The sequence below is a fragment of the Centruroides sculpturatus genome, unplaced genomic scaffold, assembly GCF_000671375.1.
Source record: "Centruroides sculpturatus isolate CEXI.00-Female unplaced genomic scaffold, Cexi_2.0 scaffold5, whole genome shotgun sequence".
NCBI classification, from domain to species: domain Eukaryota; kingdom Metazoa; phylum Arthropoda; class Arachnida; order Scorpiones; family Buthidae; genus Centruroides; species Centruroides sculpturatus.
The window spans coordinates 665,985-689,550 of NW_019384397.1; the positions used below are offsets into that span (position 1 = coordinate 665,985).

General features: G+C 27.9%; 1 protein-coding gene across 1 annotated transcript in view; it reads right to left on the reverse strand.

The window, feature by feature from the left end:
* Positions 1-361: 361 nt before the first annotated feature.
* Positions 362-23,566, reverse strand: part of LOC111618448 (ionotropic receptor 93a-like) — a 30,975-nt gene continuing 7,770 nt past the window's right edge. The window contains exons 3-14 of the mRNA XM_023359993.1: positions 17,925-18,200; positions 17,220-17,440; positions 15,257-15,412; positions 15,039-15,179; positions 14,330-14,548; positions 10,880-10,971; positions 10,364-10,454; positions 9,677-9,832; positions 9,436-9,598; positions 4,689-4,906; positions 2,914-3,176; positions 362-2,070 (exon numbers count right to left, since the gene is read on the reverse strand). Coding sequence (XP_023215761.1) covers positions 1,635-2,070; positions 2,914-3,176; positions 4,689-4,906; positions 9,436-9,598; positions 9,677-9,832; positions 10,364-10,454; positions 10,880-10,971; positions 14,330-14,548; positions 15,039-15,179; positions 15,257-15,412; positions 17,220-17,440; positions 17,925-18,200 — 2,432 coding nt within the window. The 3' untranslated portion in view covers positions 362-1,634. The remainder of the gene's footprint in view (positions 2,071-2,913; positions 3,177-4,688; positions 4,907-9,435; positions 9,599-9,676; positions 9,833-10,363; positions 10,455-10,879; positions 10,972-14,329; positions 14,549-15,038; positions 15,180-15,256; positions 15,413-17,219; positions 17,441-17,924; positions 18,201-23,566) is intronic.

The following is a 23,566-nucleotide window of genomic DNA, read 5'->3' on the forward strand; positions in this document are numbered from 1 at the left end:
AATGAAGAAAATTTAAACTAATAAAAGAGAAGAGTGAAAAGGTTCGAGCATTGTAATTTCATGTTATTTTACATTAAAAGTTCTCCCAATATGTTTATATTCTACAAGATTCTTTGCCATATTCTGATGCTTATTACAAGGCCATTGATTCGTATTTCCTTTTTTATTCTTTGTTATTTGTGTAAATCGTTTAGATGATGTTTAAACAATGTCTGAACGATTTATAGTGATGGAAATTCCAAGTTAAAAATAATAAAAATCTGCTAAAATAAAATATAGATTTAAAATATCATCTTTTTTTTTAATATTCACACAGCTTTAATACAAATACTTAAGCTTTAATATTCACACAGAACAGTGCTTTAAAATACATATTTCGTTACGTCGTGCTATAAAATTCACATTATAAATTTGTTTTTTTGGTTTTTAATTTACTAGAATTCCCGTTGAAATGTCTTTTTTAAAAAAAAATTGAGCAGTTCAGTATGGAAAAAATGTGTATTGTGGACAACATACAAGTGAATTTATAGTATTTTTTAAATTATTTACAAATAGTTTTTAAGTATTCTAGTTAAGAGTAAAAAAAAACTGAATAATAAATATTCAATTTATATTATACTCCGAATCATGTTACACATGACAGATATTTAAGAAAATAGCAAATTTCATAAATATACTTTCTTATATTACATCAAAAGTGCTCATTTTTTTTTTTTTTTCTAAATGAAGTGATCATAAATACTTCGTAACTACACGATGATTTAGAACAATATCCTGTGTAATTAATTTTAATTTTTATTTACTAAATAAAAATTAAATTAATTACACAGAACACGAAAAGCTAATCATCTACTTTGTCACGTAATTTACAAATTAAAGATTCGATGAAATAATAGTAAATGACAATAATATACTTACACTTTTGATTGTCTTCAATGCATTGAAATGTTATAAAAATTGTTTACTGAACATAGAGGATCTCATTTTAAATTAGATTTTTGTAACTTTTAAGTAGAAATTACAATAAATCACTTGAAAACAGTCCAAATTTGTTTATCAATTTTAAAAACTATTTAAAGAAATTGATTAAGTGGGTGAATTATATCTTCGAATGCTTCAATTTCGTTTTGTAATAATGGCTATTCTCGTCACTAAAGTGATTTATATAATGTAAAAAAAGCTTTACTTTTTACAAGACTTTTGTACTTGATCCAATCAATGCTAATTCGAGATAGTCAATGTTTATATCATTAAGTTATCGTGACTACTATGAACTTGTTAGTGACAAGTTTTGAAGTTGCGACTTGAATACATTAAAAATCGTCAATTTAAACAGGGATATTGCCGAGTTTTTAAGGAAATAACGAAGAAAAATGTTTAAATTTCTGTACAGAATACAGTGTATTACCTATATTGTACTTTAAGGTTCTTTTAAATATACAGAAGTCAGTATAGAGTACGAGTAAGAATAACATAAATCTTACAATAACACAAACTATCCCTGATGTTTTTTTTTTGAATAATAATTGCTACAGAAAATTTTTCTTGTATTAGATAGAAACCATTGTGTATACTACAATGCATGATATGTTTATTCTTATTTATATATTTTCATTTTTATCGAGGATATAATTTTAATATCTAGATCCGTATGAAAAATATGTTGGACGATCGGGTGGTTGGTGCCTACTTTCGGCTGACATTAATCTAGTTTTATCATCTATTTTATCATCTCTCTTGATTAAGTCAGGAGGATTTAAGAAAGGTGAATTTTGAGGTCTTCTTCCGAAGAATCCCATGTTTTTCTTGTTTACATCCGATTTCTGTCCTGGCTCAGCGGCTTTTTCTTTACGTTTTAAACACTTTCTGTAGGTTATTTCGCATATAAATGCTATAAGAGCAAATAAGCATCCTAATCCTAGTAAATAAAACGATCCTAGCATCTGTTCCACGTCAATTTTCCGAGTATCTCCAGCTTGTGGTTTACTAACGACTGTACATTCATTATCTGGTGGTAGATGCGATCTAAACCACCGTGTGAGCAATCCTGATTCAATATATCTTCTAATTCTACAAAAAGTATTTGATAATTAATAAAAATAGTCATTTACTATTAATTTTTCAGAATATTCATCATAGTTAAAAAAATCTTTCTATGATATTTAAATGTAACTATAATATTTTTAACAATTATTATAAGAAATATCACGAAATATATAATAATATTACATTAAAATGTAAAATATTAATAAATAAATAACAAAATAAGAGTATAATCTAAATAATAAACTGTACTATGACTTATTCAGCAAACGAAGAAGTTGTATCTTGTCTTATTTATGCATTATATTTTAGAAACCTTTGCAAGTAAATAAATAAAAATCAGCCTCATTTAAAACTCGCAAGTTTAATCGATGTTATGTAATGAAGTACAACATAAAGAGAACAGCAAGAATCCGTCTTTACCTATTTATGCAGAAGCCTCAAAATTATATTTAGTTAAGTGATAAATATACTTATTGAAAAGAAATTACAGGGAAAAAATGAATATTAGTCTCGTCATATTTCAATTTATAAAGAATTAATTTATATTAAAACCCTTAAATTTGAATAAGGATTACATATCTTCAATTAACAGTTCTTTAATAATTCATATTAATTTGTTTTATTACAGTTNCATTGTACGAAATAGCCGAAAATTGAAGATTGAGGGACCAACATAATCGGTATCACTCTATTTGAAAACACAGGAGAGTAATTATCAATTGAAAATAGTAGATGTTAGATAAGCTTTCAAAATTTTAACTAAGTTAAATATGTTGTTATAAAATTGAATTAAAATAATATAAAAAAAATTATTAAAAGCTTAAAATATAATACTTATAAAGGTTTTTTAAAATATAAGATACATACTCTTCATTAACTCGAGTAAGATATGGCCAATTTTTTGGTACAGGAATAGATGCTGATTCTCTCAGGACATCGTTGTTACTGATACTGAATCGACATTTTTTAGTTTCGTTGTGATGCTTGGATTGGATTTCTATCAGTTCAGATTTTCCAGCCAAAAATACAAATCGACTATTTAATACTTTTTTTAGAATCATTTCGTAATCGTCTCTTTTATAAATCTGAAGTCCTTTGTTCAGTTTTTGCATTTGTTTCGTTCTGGCATTCTTAAAAAAAAAGTAATAGAAGATTTGTAATAACTCATTACATGTTTTAATTTATAATAATGCTTTAAAATTTATTTATTTAAGATTTTCGTGGATATATGCACCGTTAATTATGTCTAAATTATAAGAAAATATACATAAACTACAAGGCGATTCAAAAATCAGTTAATTATTGTAAAGACTAAATTGTTATGTCGTTAAAATATTTTATTGCTTATTTTAAATCCCATGTTCTGAATCATCCTCATATCAGATCTCATCTTCCTCTAATATCTTTCCCCATTGTGAGTCTAATCGAATCCACGATAGACATTAAAAAAGGGATCTCTTAGTGTCCATCAAGGAGAAAAGGTTAAAAACTAAAACAATCGTCTCTTTTATTATATATAATAAACAAATTACAAGACTTTGCCACACTTTCATAAATTGTTGACGCCCTTAAAAACAAGATTCACTGACTTTTGGACCACCTCCTATATATATTTGTCTTACTTTTGTAACTTGTTAAATGATGTAAGAAATAATAATATAATTTTCAAATTAAATTATTATTAATTTGTTTAATTGTAAGTTAAGATTATTGTTCTTTCCTTCATAAAATTTCTAAATTTTCCTCGCAGGATAAAACATATCTAAAGGACCGATTTCTCAAAAGACAAACTAAGTAGATTAATTACTTCTTAACCAAACTATGATATCAATTTAAACATTTTTTTTCTTTTAAACTCTCACTTTATTTTCTGTTTCCATTCAGATAACGAATAGTTTATCATCACAATTTCTCATGTGCGGCATTCAAAGGGACAAGCAAGACAAATGAATCGATTCTTAAAGAGTAAATAGGAAGAATTGACAAATAGTTAAAAAGTATAGAAGGTAACTAAAGAAAGATTTGATTACAAAATTAATCACCAAAACTCCCTTATAAACTTTTCAAAGCTTTTGGTACATATTTCTATCTGTAAAAGAAGCATTTTTTCCTTGTCTTCTTTAATTTCGTGGGGGAAAAATCATTTATGAAGCTGTATATTTTACAAAAGTTAAATTTTACTAAAGACTTTGAAGGAATCATCACTATCCACTATAGATTCAAGTCTTACATTATTATTATTATAATTTATTCCCAAAATGGGTATATATGTAATAAGTAAGAGGCCTTGAGAAACATATCCCACGATCACTACTACTTTTATGTTCGACTTACGTTTCTGTTGAGGGACTCCCATCAATCATGTCAGGGTGTACCCGTATTTACTTCACTTTTCTATATCTTAATAAAATATTCATTACTGAACCCTTAATTATTTATACACAAAACGATAGAAAAAAAAATATTGAGCAACGTGAAAAACATGATAACTCTCTTTTCATAATTGTTATTGTTTTATACAACTTTTAGTGACTATGGTAGTTTATTAAAAGTTTTCACATATAGTAAATAACTAGCAGTTAACACATTAAAAGATTATCGATATATTGGAAACAGTATTTTTACTTGTGCATAATAAATACCTTGAGATATTCAATTAAAGCTTCTCCTTCGTACGTTCCCCATCTCAATCGACCATAACTGAGCATATCGTCCACGCTGTCGATGGGATTTCTTATTTTGGGAAATGTCAAAACGGCAACAAGATTTCCACTGTAAGTTGTAACTGTAACAATCACAAATAACCACCAAAATCCAACCAATATCCTACCAGATAAAGCTGCAGGCAAATGATTTCCTCCTAAAAATAAAAAAAATAAAAAAATTACAATTGCATATTAAGCATGAAATTAACTTTTTCTTAAAACGATTTAAAAGTTCTGAATTTTTTTTTTTTTTGTTAAAGTTAAGCTTTTTATATATGTTATAAACAATTTTATGTGTATAGAATACATTACATAGATTTATTTTCTATTAAAAATATACATTTTCTTTCTTTTAAGATTCGTTTTTGGGATTTCTGTCTATTAAAAATAAAATCGTAAAAACTATAAAATAAATTATAGCTTCAAGTTTTATGTCTGCTTGTTTTATAAGATATGAAAAGGGGACATACTATACTAATGCTACAAATAATAAGAAATCATAAGAATTATTAGAAGTGATATTGAAATATAACTGTCTACAGTCACATTTAACAATTCAATGTGTTATCGGAGACAACTAATAATTGTTTTAAATTTATTTAATTGTTTAAAATATCCTGAAAAACTTGTTCATAAGTAGCTCGGAATTTTTTTAACTTCGATTCTCTTAAAAACGTTTGAGAAGCATTTATTTTCCCATTGCTTAATAAAGGTTAAAACCAAGACTTTATCCACACAGTATTACTGAAATCTGTCGTGACTTTTCCTTTATAAAGAGACTGTATAATTTGCAGTCTCTTATAATGGAGATTTTATGCAGTCTTTTATGCAGCTTGAAGCAGTCTTTTAATTAAAGGAGGTTTTATACAGTCAAGCTTCATAAAATGGAGTGTTAGGCTCCTAAAAGTAAAATATTTTATCAGACAAAACAACATTATGAAGTAAGTGATACCTAAATAGAACCTAAAGAAATATAATTTAAGACCATACAGAAAATTACTGTATGAGGCATTTTAATCTGTATATTAAAATCTTCTATTTTCTTGTGTTTGTTTTTCTGATTTTATCTTTTTTGCTAAACGTTTTAAAAACTGCTTTTGATTGAAAACAGGTCAGTATAGAATTACGTGTAAGAATCAAGTATCACGCAATTTTGAACTAAATAAACGAAGGGTTTTTTTAATAGTTTCTATTTCATTATTGACCCGTAACAATTTATTTCAAAATACAGCAAAGTACGTAGACCTATAGTGTATTATTATTCGGTTTCCTGTGGTTTCCACTTAGGACAAATAACCGACACTTTACTAGACTACGGTGACATTTATTATATATTTTTAATGATGATAAAGCTAAAATTATTATTCTCAAGTGGAAATAATAAAGTTTGTTCTGATTATTCGAAATATTTCGTCGATGTCAATAGTAATAACTATCATCGTCGTATATTACAACAGGGCTTCTCAGGTTTTTTTTGAGGATGGTGAAGATGGTGAATTGGCACTTCAAATAAGTGAGGAAACAAGAAACGTGTTTGTCTGTCCGTCTTTCTTTAATCTCGGTGTTAGATGAAAGACAAGATCAGATAGAAACCTTAGGGGTAGGAGGCCCCGATTAACTATATACGAACTACCGATACGAATCAGAATTCAAGTTATTTCAATTCAAAAGGAATATTTCAATTCATTTTCTCCTGAAAAGAGTTATATAGATGACTGATAGATGTATATATGATTAACTGGACTATGTGTTAATAATTAATATAACAACAAATAGTGTGGTTGAAATTACGTAATGATCTCAATTTATTCTATAATCATTTACTATTGAGACTGTTTAATTTACAAATGTATACTGTAAAAGATGTATTAGTACTGTACTTGTATTAAAATCTATTTGTAAAAGAATAAGAACTATTAACTTTTTTTATATATTTTTACCAAAGTCGGGGATTTTTTTAATTAAAATTATATTTAAAATATATAAAATCTCAGCTATCTCTTTTGCTTTCCTAACTCTTCATCCGTGAAACGTTAAAAACAATAAACTGGTGGTATTAAAAAAATATTTTAAAACCATTACTGTTTGTTATTTTCTTTATTTTTCTCGTTTATGCATTTCTACCTTTCGATCCTCGTGTGTTTGTATTAATTATTATAAAAACACTCCTTTTTGTTTCACAATAATAATTGTTATTGGTAACTATCACATATGGACACGTGAAGTTTAGAAAAACTAATCGATATTAAATTAATGATTACAATGCTATCCATGGAAACAAAATTAATATATACCTTATACATATGTATATTGAAATTAGAGCAATTTCTTGATAATTTAGAAAATAGGATAGTTGGGAGTAACGCCAAATATTTGAATTAGCTACAATTTCCTTAATTGACATAGATATAAAAAAATTATTTGCTAACTTATTTATCGAACTGAATTGTTTACATTAATGAATTTACACCTAAATTGTTATAGAAATTTTTTATCTTAATTAGTTAATTAAAAGCTTTCACAGAAATTGCATATCAGAATAAAATAAATGTGGAATTTGCATTAATAATTCATAACTCTAAATTTTCTATCAAAGATATCACTTACGTATCATACATTTTTATATCAATATTATAAAAGATATAGGCCTAATACAAAACTGTTGGGCCCGGCCTAAATTTTGAGGACCTATCTAAATAACACAAGTATAATAAAACGATTTTAATTTAAGAAAATTTAAATTAATAAATCAAATTTCAGAGACAATAAAAAAAAACTTAATTACAAACGATGATTGATCTTTTCTGCATTAACAACAAACGAGTAGTTTATTCGAAATTCCAAATAACTAATCTCACTCTTTACTGTTACTGTGAAAGACCAAAATTAGTGAATGTCGACACATACAAAATACGTCGGTGAAAGACCGAATATTTGGTTATATTATTATACATTCGAACAATCGCCGGTGTATGTCGACAAGCACAGATAAGCTTTGGTGGAGGTCGAAACGACACCCGAGAAGCCGAAGTTAACAGAGAGGCGACAGTCTGTCGCCAAATCCTTTGTGGGTAGTCGGAGGTAGGACAAGATCGTACCTCTTTTCCCGGCAACGGTTTGGTGGAAACCACTTTGTCACTAGATAAAATTTTTGTTCTTTCGATCCCGTGAGATGAGGATTGGTTTGTCAGGTCGAGTGGTGTAGGATGAGAGGGGTATCGTCGGTAAGGCATCGGCGATATCCGAATAAAAGACATTATTAACAGATCAGTTCGTAATTTGTAAAGAAAAGTTACTTTCCATAGATGAGATTTCTTCTCAAGAAATATTGCTGAGAGAAGCAGTTGCAGCTAATTCGAAAAGTGGAGGGCAAGACTATACACGCTGTCATCGAAAAAAGAAAATGTTCCACGAATAAATGCAATTGTAAAAGAAAGGGACTCTTGTGCAATTCAAAGTGTCATAACAGTTTAAGTTGTTGCAATAAATAAGATTGTATAACGTTAATCACATAATTTATGTGTAAGTTTATTATTGTATTATTTTCTTTAATGATTTAGAATGTACTGTTCGTTTTAAGTTCAACAGTTTATTTAAATGTGCTGTTACTTAAGCTTTCACCTATTTTGACATATTAAAAAGTTGCATTTTTGTCTTAACGTAATCTTTTCAGTTTTGTCAACAAAATCCTGGACCAGATCATAGGGGTATCTGCCACGGAGTGCCTTTCGAGCCCACGATTGCTTAATGGTGTCTATGCTTTTTATTATAATAATTATTATTATTTAAATAAATGTTGTGAGAATAATTTTCTATTTAAATACTAGTAAAATAATTTTTATATTAAAATTCTAATTTATATTATAATTTTTCCTATTTCATCCTTATTAAATGTAATTTTATACTAATATAATTTTAAATAAAAATAAAACAAATTTGAATTTTTCGGAATGTTTTATAACATACAACGTACTGTTCTGTGCATATATTCTTACAAAGTTTATTAATCGGCATTTCGTTGGAAGAACAAAATGGGACACAGGACAGATTATGAAATGAAGACTAAGAAAGATGATACATAGCAAAAGATAATCTTTGCATTAAGAAAGAGATTTAGAAAGTAAGATGGTTTGTCACACGAGGATGGAAGAAAATAATAGATTATTCTAAAAGTTATATTAACTATTTTAAATGTTCCGTGGTAGACCAAATAGATAGATACATGGTCTAGGGCCATCGAGCTGGGGATTTTTCCGTGTGCTCGTAGTGGTTCCTATCCCAATAAATTAATGTTATTTTTACGAACACAAAATAAAATCTTTAAAACTACTTTTAATTAATAAATAAACATTCTTTGTACAGTATTTCACTCGTTTAAAAAATTGCAAAAAGGAGCCCGATAAAGGGCCGAAGGGTCCTCTCTATCCGGGCCTCGTCAAAGCCCTCAACAGCTCTGCAGAGATCTAATAACTATTGTCGATAAATATTCGATTCGATCTACCAGAAAAACAAATCTTCTCGTATACTTTTGACAAAAAATTATCTCAAAAATACAGGAAAAGACTGATCGAAAGTAAAAAAATAAGGAAACATTTAAGGAGAAAATGGAGAATAATGATAACTTAGAATAAATGTTTTTAACTCAATTGTAACAATATAATTACAATATATGAGTAAAAATTACCTTGTTGCACAAGAGCTCCATAGCAATACCAGGCACAATTAGACAGAGTGAATAATCCTTTTCCATCAGCCATGTCATTATATTCATAATATTTACTGCAACGATGTATAATATTTAAAATTGGGCCAATAACGAAAACGGCAATTGCCACACAAACCCAAGTCTAAAAATGGCGAAAAGAAAATAATAATAATAATTTATAATATAAATATTAATTTAAATACTTCATAAAACGACTTACATCAAAAGTAAATGGAGCCAAAAATAAATAATCATGAGCCAAATTTGGTCGTCTCATAAGAATAGCGTAAGGATCATCTATAATTGGTGTAGTAAAATTTACAACTTGTAATCTGTCTTCTGTCATATAAAATGCCTGAGCAGCAAATTCTATCTCCTAGAAAAAAAAAAAACATAATTAATTTTATTAATTTTATAAAGATTAAATCGTTAAACTCATTATCCTTATTAACTATAAAAATGTCCTCCTTTTTAAAATTATTTAACCTTCTAATTTAAGTGATAAAGAATGTAAATTTATGAAGTTTATAATTAAGAGATGAGGGAAATGATATCGTGGAAGTACTTTAGCAATTGTTTTATTATTTTTCTTTAATACCTAGCGAGTTTCATCCTTCAATACTTGATGCAATTAGTTCTTAAATACTATAATACCACAAACATTCCAGACATATAATACACTGTATATATACTGTGCCTTAAATAGTTATTTGTCATTATATTCTTTTAAAGTTCAGACTATATATGAGTTAAATAATAATGAAATAAATATTATATATCTAGTAATTATCGAAAATATTTTTTAAACAGTAATAAAAACAAGTTTCATAAATTAATTTAGGTCAATATATAGTGTAAATCAATCCAATTATAAATTAATTATTAAAAAATATTTTAATATACAAACCTTTTTGAGAATAGCTCCGATTAAACCACTCCAATCTCCATTACTCTGTCTTGTTCCGAACTGTCTATCTCTTTGAACTACCCAATTACATCTAATAATAAAGTCAAAATTTATAACTAATATTAACGATTTTTATTTTAATTCAGTAAAATTCTAATAAGAGACGTCAATAAAACTAAATAAGTCCAATATAAACTATATATATATTAAATGTAACATATTTAATTTCAATCTAAATTATATAGACTAGATCATAATGTCATTTACAATTTTCAATTGTAAATTTAATAATTTTTGGCTAAAGACATGGCTTAACTTATTTAACTAAGCTTTAGAGCCTCACATTTTTTAAACTTATAACAATTTGATAGAGGGTAAAGGCCACACCAAATCTAAAGTGAAACGGTTATAAGGATAAATGCTTGTTAAACTCTAAATTCGATATATATTAAATTATAAATAATCAATTTACATTACAATTTATATTTACAATAATGTAATAAAAGAAAATCTTACGTAAAATTCAGAGTCTTTCCAAGTTCTTTGACTAATTCAGCCACAACACCTCGCACTTTCCTACTACTTTCAACAATAGCTATTGGAGGAGACTGAAAAATTAAAATTATAATTATAATTATAATAAATGAATCTTTGTGTGTAAATTCAAATTTAACAGTTTAAGTTAATAATTTAAAATCTTGTGTAAACTCTTCAGAAAATCAAATTTTTCATTTAAATAAAACTAATTAATTATTATAAAATTAAAATTGTTTCATTAAATCTCATCGATTATAGGAAAATCTATAACAACCATTTAGAATTAAAAAAAAAAAATGAAAATGAGAGATTGCTATGTGTACATAGTTATTATTTTATGTTTACACTCAAATAGCAACAATCAGATCAATTTGAAACGGTTAACAGCTAAAAAATCTTATTATAAGAAGATTTGGCCTTGACTTACAAAACTTATTGGATTTTATTTTTTATAGATCTGTTATCCAATATTTCTCCTGATTTTTTTCATGTTTAATATCATTATTATTTCTTTTTTTTTTTACTTTATAATTTTAGAAATAAAGTAAAAAGTTTTACTTGTGTATATTTAAAATGATTTATATCCATCTTATATTAATTATTTGAATCATCTGATCATTACTTGAATATTTAGAATTTATTTATTTACATAATAATAAAACATTACAACAAAATAAATAATATGAAATAAGCATTTTAAACTAAATTATTAATAGTTAATATTCACAAAATTAAAATATTGTTAAAGTTTACGAGGTTTATGTATATTTATATTACAAGGACAAAAATCTATTTTTTGTCCTTGCATAATCATTTCTAATTATAAGAATAATTAGAAATAAATATCTATATTTTTCTGATCTTTTAAAATAATTATAATTTTTATAAATAATACACTCATCGAGAAATAAGTTATTCACATAGCTATGGCCTAAAGCTATGTCTGTCTGTGTCTACACAGCTATGCTCCGATTGTACCACACGTAGCCTAATACTATCAGTGTTTTAAAATTGCTACTCCAGTATTTTATAAAAAGACTCTCATAGGCTCTCTACGTTTAGAATTTTCTGTGTACAGTATTAGTTGTTTCGTAGTCTTCGAATGCCAGGCATGCCTTTATAGACTTGATGGAGTTTGAGAAAGGTGCATTCATGATCGAGCTAAGGAAAGCACGATGGTCATTTTGTAAAAGTTGCTTCGCCAGCTCGTATAATAGTTGGCCTGTACAAAATACAGTACATGCTCGACCGTATCGTCTCATGTATCGAGGCATGAAGAGATCCTACGAGGAATCGAAGGTTACTTTAAATTATATTGTTGTTCCGGAAGAAACTGTCCCTTTCTTATAATATTGTAATCGTTTATTACCATCAACATTACGTTCGTATCAGAAAAGATTCATCCGACTCAAAAGCACTTTTTCTTATCTACAAATGGATAAGTTCTTCAGTCATCGAATGATATTAAATTAGTATTTTTCTTTATTTTATAACTATTATCTACATCTAAATAATAAAAAATTGATTTCAAATTTAAATATATTAATTGAATTTTTTCTCTTTAAATACAGCAAATTTAAAATAAGTTTTATGTTTATGTATTTGTAGTTAATACTTCGTATAACAGTTAAATACTATACTGTACGTTATAAAAACAAAAGGTGCATGTATATACATAAATAAATATATATATACGTGTAGTTCTAGAGGGGTACAAAATAATATATACATTAATTCTTTGCAAATATAACCGAAATTTAAATTCATAACTCTTGTCAAAAAATAAGCATAACCGTTAATTTCGCCAAATCTCAAGAGCATAAAAGGTTCAGGAAAATAAAAAAAAAAAACACAAAACACTTTATGTAATTAGTAGAAAATAATTCGATCACTTCATAACAATTGCCTATATTTAAATAATTAATCGTGACTTGTACGCACTAGCCACGACGAAAAAACAAATATTAAAAGTAATTACGTTTCTATCGTAACACTGACACCAACTACCGAAGGTTTACCTTATTGATATTTTATATAAACAACAAAAAAATTAATTCATATCAGTTGTATTTCGAGATTAGTACATTATAACTTTATTCAAAATTCAATAAATATTAGTTATTTTCATGTCAAATTTTTCGATATTTTATAGCCTATATCGACAAATTTCGATATTTTACAATTAAAATGTGTATAAAATATTCACTTTTTTTTGTTTTTTGCATTTATGAAAGACACATACACACATATTTACATACATTTTCTTATTCTTGCTGATTGCAGCAACGTAAACAGAAGACTGTACCCATCCTTGCAATAGCTTCCTCCATATTAGTCTATTAAGGCGTAATTCCTTTATAATATTGTGAATTATTAACGAGAACAAAACGTACACTTAATATTATTCTCACGTTAAATTATACAAGTACATAGACCAGGGATGGGCACCATTGGCACGCTAACGACTTTTTTCCGGCACGCAACTGATCCAAGAGCGCTTAAGAACAGAGTACGTTGAAATGGTTCCCCCCCTCCCCAATTTTGGATGAAAAAATTTCGATTTAATTTGAAATGTCGTCAAAATTAAATAAAAAAAATATTATTAGGAATTTTTAGACACTGAAAGTTATTTAATTAATTATATATACTACTTAATTATTGCACAATCCAATGTGATTAAGGTGCCGAAATGTTTTAGCCCAGTGCTATCAAATATGCTAAGACGACATGGTGCAGTAAATCTGCTTTCTTCACATGAAAAATATTGTACAATAAGCTTGTACTTTACCCTGTTGATACCTTATTTTTCTTCTTATATCAAAAGGCACGTCGTCTAATAGGAAAGGAGGACACTGCTATCGAGATAAACAATAACGTACTTCACACTTAAAGTGAAATACATGTTACCCAGTCAGGAATTACTTAACTATTCGGTGCGTGATGACAGTATATCACGTAGAAGCACCTAACGACACCATATACCGGTTCATATTAAGATTATAATTTAGAGGGTATTTCCAGAATATTATGTGCCAACTTGGAGTTTTATTGTATTAAACAGTTAAAAATATACAGTATGTTTTACAGATATTAAAATAATCCGAATCTATTTATATATTTTAAAATAATGCCAAGTAGATTAAGAATATTAATGCACAGTACAAGAAATATTTAAAATTTTATAAAAATATTACTTTAAAATTACTTCAAATTTCATTTTCTAGCTTCAAAGTTAATAAAATTCTGTACTTTTTAAATGAATAACTCATATTATATTTTATAAATTAAAAACAGTTAATTATTTACTTACTTGTTAGTAAAATAAATGAATAAAATATAAAATTTGCTAAGAATTATTTTTTAAACACGAAGAAAATTCTTCATTCAAATTACTTTAATAATTTTATATATAAAATAAATTAAACTTACATGCAATACTCCTATATTAATTTTTTTTCCCCTAAAATTTCCCGATGCAGATGGGAATAAATCATTTGTCATCTCGATTCCTTTATAAGGTGACCATTCTCCTATTGTCTGAAATTTACCTAAATATCCTTTCTGCTTTGTCGAAACATGATGAGCTCCACTAGTTTTTATTATAAATTTTATACAACCACCACATTCTGTCGTTTCTTTTAGATTTTCCTTCGAAAATAAAAAAAATAATGCGATCAGTTATAATCAAATAATTACGTTTACAAATTCAGTTAACATATAGGGTGGAAAAAGATATCATTTAACACCCCTACTGCATAATATAGAATATACCCAAAGAATGTACAGTACATTGAGCACTTCATTTAACGTGCATGACTCTAACCGTTTGAGGGAGGCCAATAAAATTTTTCACTAATCATTTCTTTGTGAAATTCTGACCTTAAATTATGTGTCACATAACCCCTTTTCCATATACAGTTTCGGAGTTGCATTCAAGATGTCACACATCAATCCGTTTTCCCCTTGGTCTAATGTGTTCTTGACATGAGCGAATTAACTTTGGATACATTCTATATTCTGTAGTAGAGGTGTTAAGTGACTTTCTTTATATGCTATTGAGTTACATACGTTGTTTCTCTTCACTTTGTATATATTATTAACCTAATTTACATATAATTGTTTATAATATTCTGCTTACCTTAATAGAAGTCAATAGCGAGTTTTTAGTTTGAGCTTTTTCGTTAGCATTAGACATTTTAAATTTGTTTTCTTTCTTCAATTTTCCAACTGCATCAGCGAATGCTGTCATTGCTACTTTTACCTGACAACCACTTTCTGTCTAAAATTTTAAAATAAATTTTAAAAAAATCTATCTATAAATAAAAATAATTAATTAATTTAAGAGAAAATACTTACAGGACATTCTTCATCTTTGGTTGACTTGTATGCAAAAGCAACATTTGATTCTACTGGTAAATTATCTATTTCATTTTCCAAGTCTATGTATGGTGGTTCATCCGTTAATATAACTAGCCACATTTTTGACTTTGTCAACATATTTTGCCTTTTCATCTGTTAGATAAATATATAATATAAATTGATATCTTTTAACACAAGGAAACATACATTTTTTTTTCAAATGAAAGTTCAGAAGTACTGTATTAAAAGATTCTTGTGAAATTTTAAACATTTACACACTAATAAATAGCTCCAAAAACTATTTAAATAAATGTAAGCATGCTGAGATTACCGAAATGATTAATCTATTATTTAGATTAATTAGAATCAATATTAGAATTAATTAAGCATAATTAATTAGAATCTTAATCAAATTGCACATGGAATCGGCTTAACAGAGTCCACTTAACAGAGCATCTGATAATTGGAAACATGGGGAATTTGCTTAAGAGCTCTCTCTCCAATGTTTCCAATTTTCTCCCCTATTTACACCTGTTAATACTGTATTATAAGAAAATTTTTCAACACAACTCAAAATTTTTGTCTGTCAGCTGAAAATGTTTAAAGTGCTAACAGGCTGGCCACGTGTAATTTTCCAAATGTTCTTCGTGTGTCTAATACCTAAACAGGGACAGTTTCCTGTTGAATGTCTTCTCAGGAAACACTCTCCCCTTGAAAGATAGGATAAGCCAATGCAACTCACGAACTATCAATGAAATTTAACCCTTTTCGAATTCATAAAAGTAGGTATTTATTATAATTATTGGCAATAGAAACATTTATTAATTAAAATTATATGTATTTGTAAATACTGTATGTATTAAGCTTTACACCAGTGTTTACTGGCTAAATATTTTCATTGGAAAGATGGTAAATTTCTCAAAATGTTTACATGTATTTATATATATATATTTATGTAAACTATTATAAAATTTAAATTTTTATCTGCAATTTTCAAATTTAATAGACCTATAGGCTACATTTCCTATTACACAGACCTGACTGTCGATCCTTCATTAATCTCCAGAACAAAGTTAGCTAGATAAAAATCGAGATTAGATATGGAAAATGTACAAAAAGGAGACCCCGATTAACAATATACGAACTTACAGGTCTTTACCTGAAGTCACATAATTTCAATTCAAAATTTTCTCGTATATAGAGTTAGTTAGATGACAGCATGATTCGATTGTTATCACGAGAAGTATGATGTGAAAACCGAGGTCTAAATGCATCTTTTAGAGAATATTTTCCAGTTTGCTTTCATGATTATAATTAATAAAAAAAATTATGCGTGATTGTTGGAAATAAATACAGTACTGTATATTGTTCATCGATTGAATCGCGTTCTGATTGTCTCACAATGCAATCTTTATGTGTATCGTACTTACTGTTATCTGTGGATATATTAATTTAGATTTTTATATAAATATAAAACATATCGTTATAAGAGCAGGTTTATTTTCGAATATCTTATTCAAATTTCTATTATGGTTAGTTCACTTTTACATTTAGGTGTCTTACAAAAGAATAATTAACAATTCTGCTAAACACTATACATACACATGCATACATTTTAAATAAAAGTGTATGTAAGTATATATATTGTTATAAAAATTCAAGGAATGTGGATAGAAGAAAGGTTATTTACTATTCATTTATATCAATAATTATTTATTATAAAAAAAATATACTCAATAATTATAATAAATTAATTAATTCAATAGATAAATTTATTTTAAATAATAAAATGAATACAGGGTAATCCAAAATTCAGTTTACCGTAATATATTTTTGATTGATTTATTTATTTAAATATACTATTGTTAAAAATATAATTCGGTTAAACTGACTTTTGGGTTATCCTCTAATTAGATCAGTATAATATTAATTTATGGAAAAGACAAAGAAATGTATGTACCATTTTCAGAGATTTCGTTACAGATTCCTTGCCAGCAATTAGTAAATAATTATTTTTATATTCATCATGTTTAAAAGAATCTAAAATCGTAACCATAACTTCATAACTTTCGGTGCAACTTTGACTTTCTTCACATAAATCAAAACTTGTTATTGATGCCGCTCTAACTGAATAACCAGGCTCCATAAAAACTGATACAATTGATTCTAAGTAATCAATACCTAAAATTAAAGATTAAAAAAAAATAAAAATAATAATAATTTCAATAATATCAACATCTAAAAAAGTCTATATATCTTTCTATATAGATAGAGGAGAGTAGGCTCGTTTTTTTTAGCGTGTATTATGTATGTATTAAAGCACGTAGTATTTAAAGCATTTTAGCTATTATAATAATCAATTTATAACTAAAATTTAACTAAATAAATTATAAAACAATCTATTGTAAATATCTTGACGATATAATAATCTGTACTGTACTTAGATCGATTTTTTTTTTTTGTCTATTTGAAAGCATTTTCTGCTACTCTCCACTGGCATTTTCTATATAAAATAATGGCGAAGAGAAGTTCAAGATTAAAACTTTGTGAAAGATTTTATCACATTTCTTATTATATTATTGTCAATTAAAAATGTTTGAATCAGAATTTAGATATTAATCATAGACGAAATAATATCTTTTCTTTTAGTTTCAACGTAACTTACCTATAGTATTATCATGAATAAGAATAACGTCGTTCCATCTTGCTAAACATTCCATTCTTAAATCTTTTAATAGAGGAACGATATCTATATAATTTTTTTCTGTATCCGTTTTTATGAAAGGAAATCCAAAGCCGTAATTCTTTGGAGGACGAGAACAGTCTCTAGCCATAATAGACATATATAAAACAGTCTGAAAATCTTTTTTCTCCATAATAGAAACTGTTTCTTGTGCTAATCTACAGTCAACCATCGTTAGAACTGCAGTCAAATCTTTACCTAGAAATTGAAATTTAATTTTATTAGTAAAAATTTTTTTTAAATAATTTTCATTATAATTATTATGTAAATTATTTTTTTTAATTTTTTTTTTATTCAATTAAATGAATTGTTTTACGATTGGAAACAACTACATAGGAATTATAATGTATTTTTCTTGCTTTATTAAAATAAAAATAAATTCTTCGGACATATAACGTTAAATTTTAAGCTTTAAGAAACAATATAAATCATACGAAATTTATAATTAACAACTGGAATTTATTATTTCTTGTATATTTAATATATAAAACTGATTGATACCATTTTATTATAAATTTAAGTGATGTTTTTATATATCAAGCGTTAAACAAGCAGCTAATTGAATAATAAATATCAGAAACAAGTATAGTTGATTAACTACTTTCGGTATCCGAGAACAACAGGAGGTTTACGTTGCACATTCTAACATACAACAAACCACACAAAAGAGAAAAAATCCAGCAAATTAAAAAAAAAAAAATACTAAAAGACACATTAGCACAAAGTTAAAATTGTATGTGTTTAGTAAGATGTTACTAAAAATAACTTTTATATTATTATTATTATAAAACTGAAAAGGGGTTAATTTTGAGGATAGAGATGAGATTTAAAAAATTGTAAATGCCAACAATGAATAAAATTTTCATTAAGTCTGGTTCCACTCGTGGTATCATAAATGATCCCTGTATATCTCCTCGCACTCTCGAGTTCCACACTCCAAAATTTATTACCAATAATGCCTCTTATATACAAGTTACCAAGCCAAATTTTTTGGCATGGTAACACACACACACACACACACCCACCCACCCTTTTTTTACTTTTGGGGGTTCAGGGAACTTAAAACGTCGAAATTTTCAAAAAATCGAAGGGTCAAACTTAACACGATGAAATACTTCCCGTGTTAGAACAAAAGTAAAAATTAGCATCGTATGTGCTTACATATACAAATAATAAAGACTTGAATAATAGATAAAATATTCAATTTTTTCAATAATCCACTAAAGACTTTGATAAAACCACGAACTTTTTTAATTTTCATTTTAAGTATTGTACTGAATAAACAATTATTTATCGTTAATCAATATGTTATTTTAAACTGTGAGAGCCTAGCAATTGCGTGGTTCCTATTATGTAAGTAGTGTTAAAAGTCTAGAATACTAGTTATTCAGATTTCCAGTATTGGCATATTACTGAGCGAATCCCTAGGAAAGGCTAAGGATATTTATGCCTAAAATTAAAGCGTAATATATACAGTATATATATACACGTGCTGTGTGTGTNAGTTTCTGTGATCGTCAGGATAAGTTTCAGTTCTCTAACATTTGTAGGCGACAAGACACAATGGATGTAAGAGAATCGACTCGAAATAGCATAACATCTCTGTATTATATATATATTAAAATAGAATTTTTTATGAGTAAAACTAGTATGAAATTTTATCAACATGTAAATAATTTTGATAAAATGTGTCTCCCTTCCTATCATCAACTTCAAAGGCTCCTTTAAGACATTATTATTATAAAAAATGAGAACAAATGTGATCTGATCTATTACTATTCCATCCGTTGTACATTAATTTTCAATGCAAATAGAATGGGAAATATATATATACACATTTTCCATTGCATGATGTCAATGTTTTTCCATTTGTTTGTTCTATAAGTAAATTAATTTACTTAATTTTGATTTAAATAAATAGTCTTAGTGATTCTTGAATTTGAGTGGTATGTTGAATCTCAAGAATTCTACCTCAAGATATTAATCGGAATAAATTTACTTACTGCTTGAAATTCCTTGTATAGCACATAAACACAATATAAATTTCTGTTTCTGATGACCCAGTTTTTAATACCAAAAGTATGTGCTCGGTAGTAAATGATTCACATGCTAACTTACATTGAGAATTATTTAGAAAAATGTCTACAATTAACCATATTCCCTCTATCTGAATCCTATCTTCACTTAAGAAAAATGATAAGAAAATGTCTAAAACATGGGAACGTATTAAGCTTTAAAGTGGGTGAAAAAATTGTGTCCTCCACACTAACAACCATACACATATTTTAAAAACCCGAATTTTTTGCATTTCTGGGCATTTCAAGGTCCCAAGTCAAAAATGTAAAAGTCTTGGGGGCATTTTTTGACCGATTGCCATGTTTTCTCTCTGTTTATATATATAAACGTTCGGGAAAGTAAAGATCAGTGGTAAATGCTGTTAGTTATATAGATGCGATAAATGGCGAACTACTTTGAGTACTGGATGCAATAAGTGCGTTCCAGTGCATATTTTTTTTTTTTTTTTCGTGTTAAGCCAAATGGCAACATGGTGGAAAACCAGTTGTTCGTTAGACCTGTTTTGTGTTGCATCAGTTTCAAAAGCTTGACTTTAGTTATTTTGCTAACTATACTTCGTGCAGCGAAAGAGATATATATATATATTATATTATATTATATTATAATTATATATATATATAAATGGACGTGTTTGTGCCTATACGTCACTCTGCAACCAAAACTACACATCGCACATGAATGGTGTTTGTGTGTGGTAGTTGCCCCAAGTCTACCATCGTGCACTATGGTGGTTGTGTCTCGATAGCTATAAGGGTGTGGGAGATATGGGGGTTGAAAGTGTGTGACGCTTCAATGAAAATGTTGCAGTGTTTTCTAGAAAGTTCCAGAACCTAGAGGCAGTGGCGTAGCGTAGTGGGAGCGGCAGGGGCGGCACTTTTTAGGGGGGCAAAATTTCACAATAAATAATAATAATATCTTGTAAAAATTTGAACCATTTTATTTCATATCCAATAGAGCTAAGTCATCTAGGTTATTTACGTTACTCCCACCCAAACAGTGGCGTGCCGTGACATTTGATGATTGGGAACCTGTGTTTCTATAAGAAGCCGACTTTCAGGGGCAATCAGTTAATTCTTTCTTTAAATGTATATTTTTAATAGATTATTTATCTGACGTACTTAATAAATAAACAAGTTAAATTCTGTTCCGCTTCGATTTCCAAATTGCTTCAAATACGAAAGAATCGACGATTTTTCGTGTCTTTTGCGAGCTAAATTGTCAAAGCCATTCTTATTCCACACACTAATTTCACTCTGTAAATGCATTTTTATGCATTTACAGAGCCATTTTATCGTGAAAATGTCGAACAAATTTTTTTATTGAAGCGTTTATATTTAACTTAAGCATTGGCCTTTCTCTTTTAATAATGTTTTCTTTTTCATTATATGTTCTTGAGCCAAAACTTTTTAAAAATAAATTTTCAATATCGCAATTACATTCCGAATCGCTAGCCACGATATAAGGGCTAAAATTAAAAATAAAATTATAAAAACTTACTTGGTGAAATAAAATGTGTGGTGGATANGAATAAGTAATGAAAAATTCCGTACTAGTGTAGCCACCTTTTGAAAATCGCTGACCCGGATGGCAGATGTGGTTTGTTCGAACAGAAGTTCCTGACGCATGCGTATCTCATTTTGCGTTGCGAAGAATAATGTGCAGTGCATGCTGGTTCTAAATCAGTTACAGTTAGCGACTAAAGAGACTTGAGTAGGAGTAACGTAAGTGACCCAGATGACCTAGCTCTATTTCATATTGGAGGTGTATACAGTAGAGCCTCGATTATCCGACTAAATTGGGGACTGGGGTTGGTCGGATAATTGAAAAGTCGGATAACCGAAAAGTATAAAAAATGTATTATTAGTGTAGTATATTATTTTATCCCATGTAATTAGTATATTAGTATATCGCTATTAACCTGCTATGCGTTGAATTTTCGTCGATGTTAAGCCTAACAAAAATTTTTTAAAATAATAATCGTCGCTATTGTATCGTTAAAAATTAGAAAATTAAGCCTCGTTTAAATACTGGCTCCCTTTTATGGTCGATACAGTGTTGCCAGCTAAAACACGTAAAAGTAATATTAAAGTAGCCAAGACATAACCAAATATTGTAGTGCCATATCACTAGCGGACATTTGCAGACTAGGACGGTCGGTTAACCGATATGACGGTTGATCGGGGGTCGGATAATCAAGGCTCTACTGTATACATATATATACGAATAAATCGTACAAGCAACAATAAAAAAGGTCGACAGATTGTGCACGAAATCTCGGACTGTCCGGATGGATGGTAACACTATTCCGTGCTCATTTCAATCGGTCCGAATCGTAGGTGGACGAAAATATGAAATAAAATAGTTCAAATTCTCACAAGATATCATTATTATTTATTGTGAAATTTTGCCGCCCCCTAAAACGTAATTTTGCCGCGCACCTAAAAAGTGCTTCTCGGGACAAGCCGCCCTTGCCACTGATCCTACGATAAATGGCGCGCGGGTATACGAGCATTTCAGCACGGTTAAGACTTGAAACTTGAAATTTTGTACACAGTTAGGGAGAGTACGTCACGAGAACGCACACTAACAAGGGATTTTTCGAGATCCTCCCGCGGGGAGAGAGCATTAAGGCTTAACCAAGAGAACGGTTTCTACTGTACTATTTTAGATGCCATTTTTTTGTTTTTAATTACGTTTAGTCTTCATTGACTACTTAAAGATATTAAATTGATAACATTTCAGACATTTTTATAAATATTTTTTTATATATTTCGATTCTTTAACCAAATGTTCGAACCGTTTTAAATTCGAATTTTTTCTGCTTATTGGTTCGATTATAGAACGATTGCAAACGTTCCAGAAAATTCATCAAATTAAAAGCAGTTCGTTTTATTCTCAGCTGTAGGTGTTATATAACAATTACTATGGTTGTTGAAATATTGAATGTAAATAGGGTTTGCTTGCAAAATCCGCGCGAGCGAAACCGCGGGTAACAGCTAGTATTAAAATAAATGAGAAACCAAAATGTACAGTTAAAATTTAAATTAATACTAGAATGAGTCTTGAATTTGTTGATCATTTCGTAGTGTAAAAATTATGTACAGAATTAATAAAGAAGCTTCATTATTTATCAGTTATAATCATTTTGTAATAAACTATTAATACTTTATTACAAAATAAAATATAAATAAATAGAAATATTTAATTGTATTTGTAAATATAAAGAGAATTCGCATTTAATTCATGGTCATAAAAGTTTCTAAATGAGTTTCTATTTAGACTCGACCTTGATAAAATAAAATCGATAGATTTATGTTGTTACTTTGTAAACAATCTTCAAAATTGATTTAAGTGTCACCATCTAAAATTTAAACTTCCTTATAAGTTATAACAACGAATATGTTCATAGAAACGGGAAATAAGTTGTTTAGAAATAAATGTTTATTACATAAAAACACCAAAACTATTTTCTTTAGCAGATATTATAT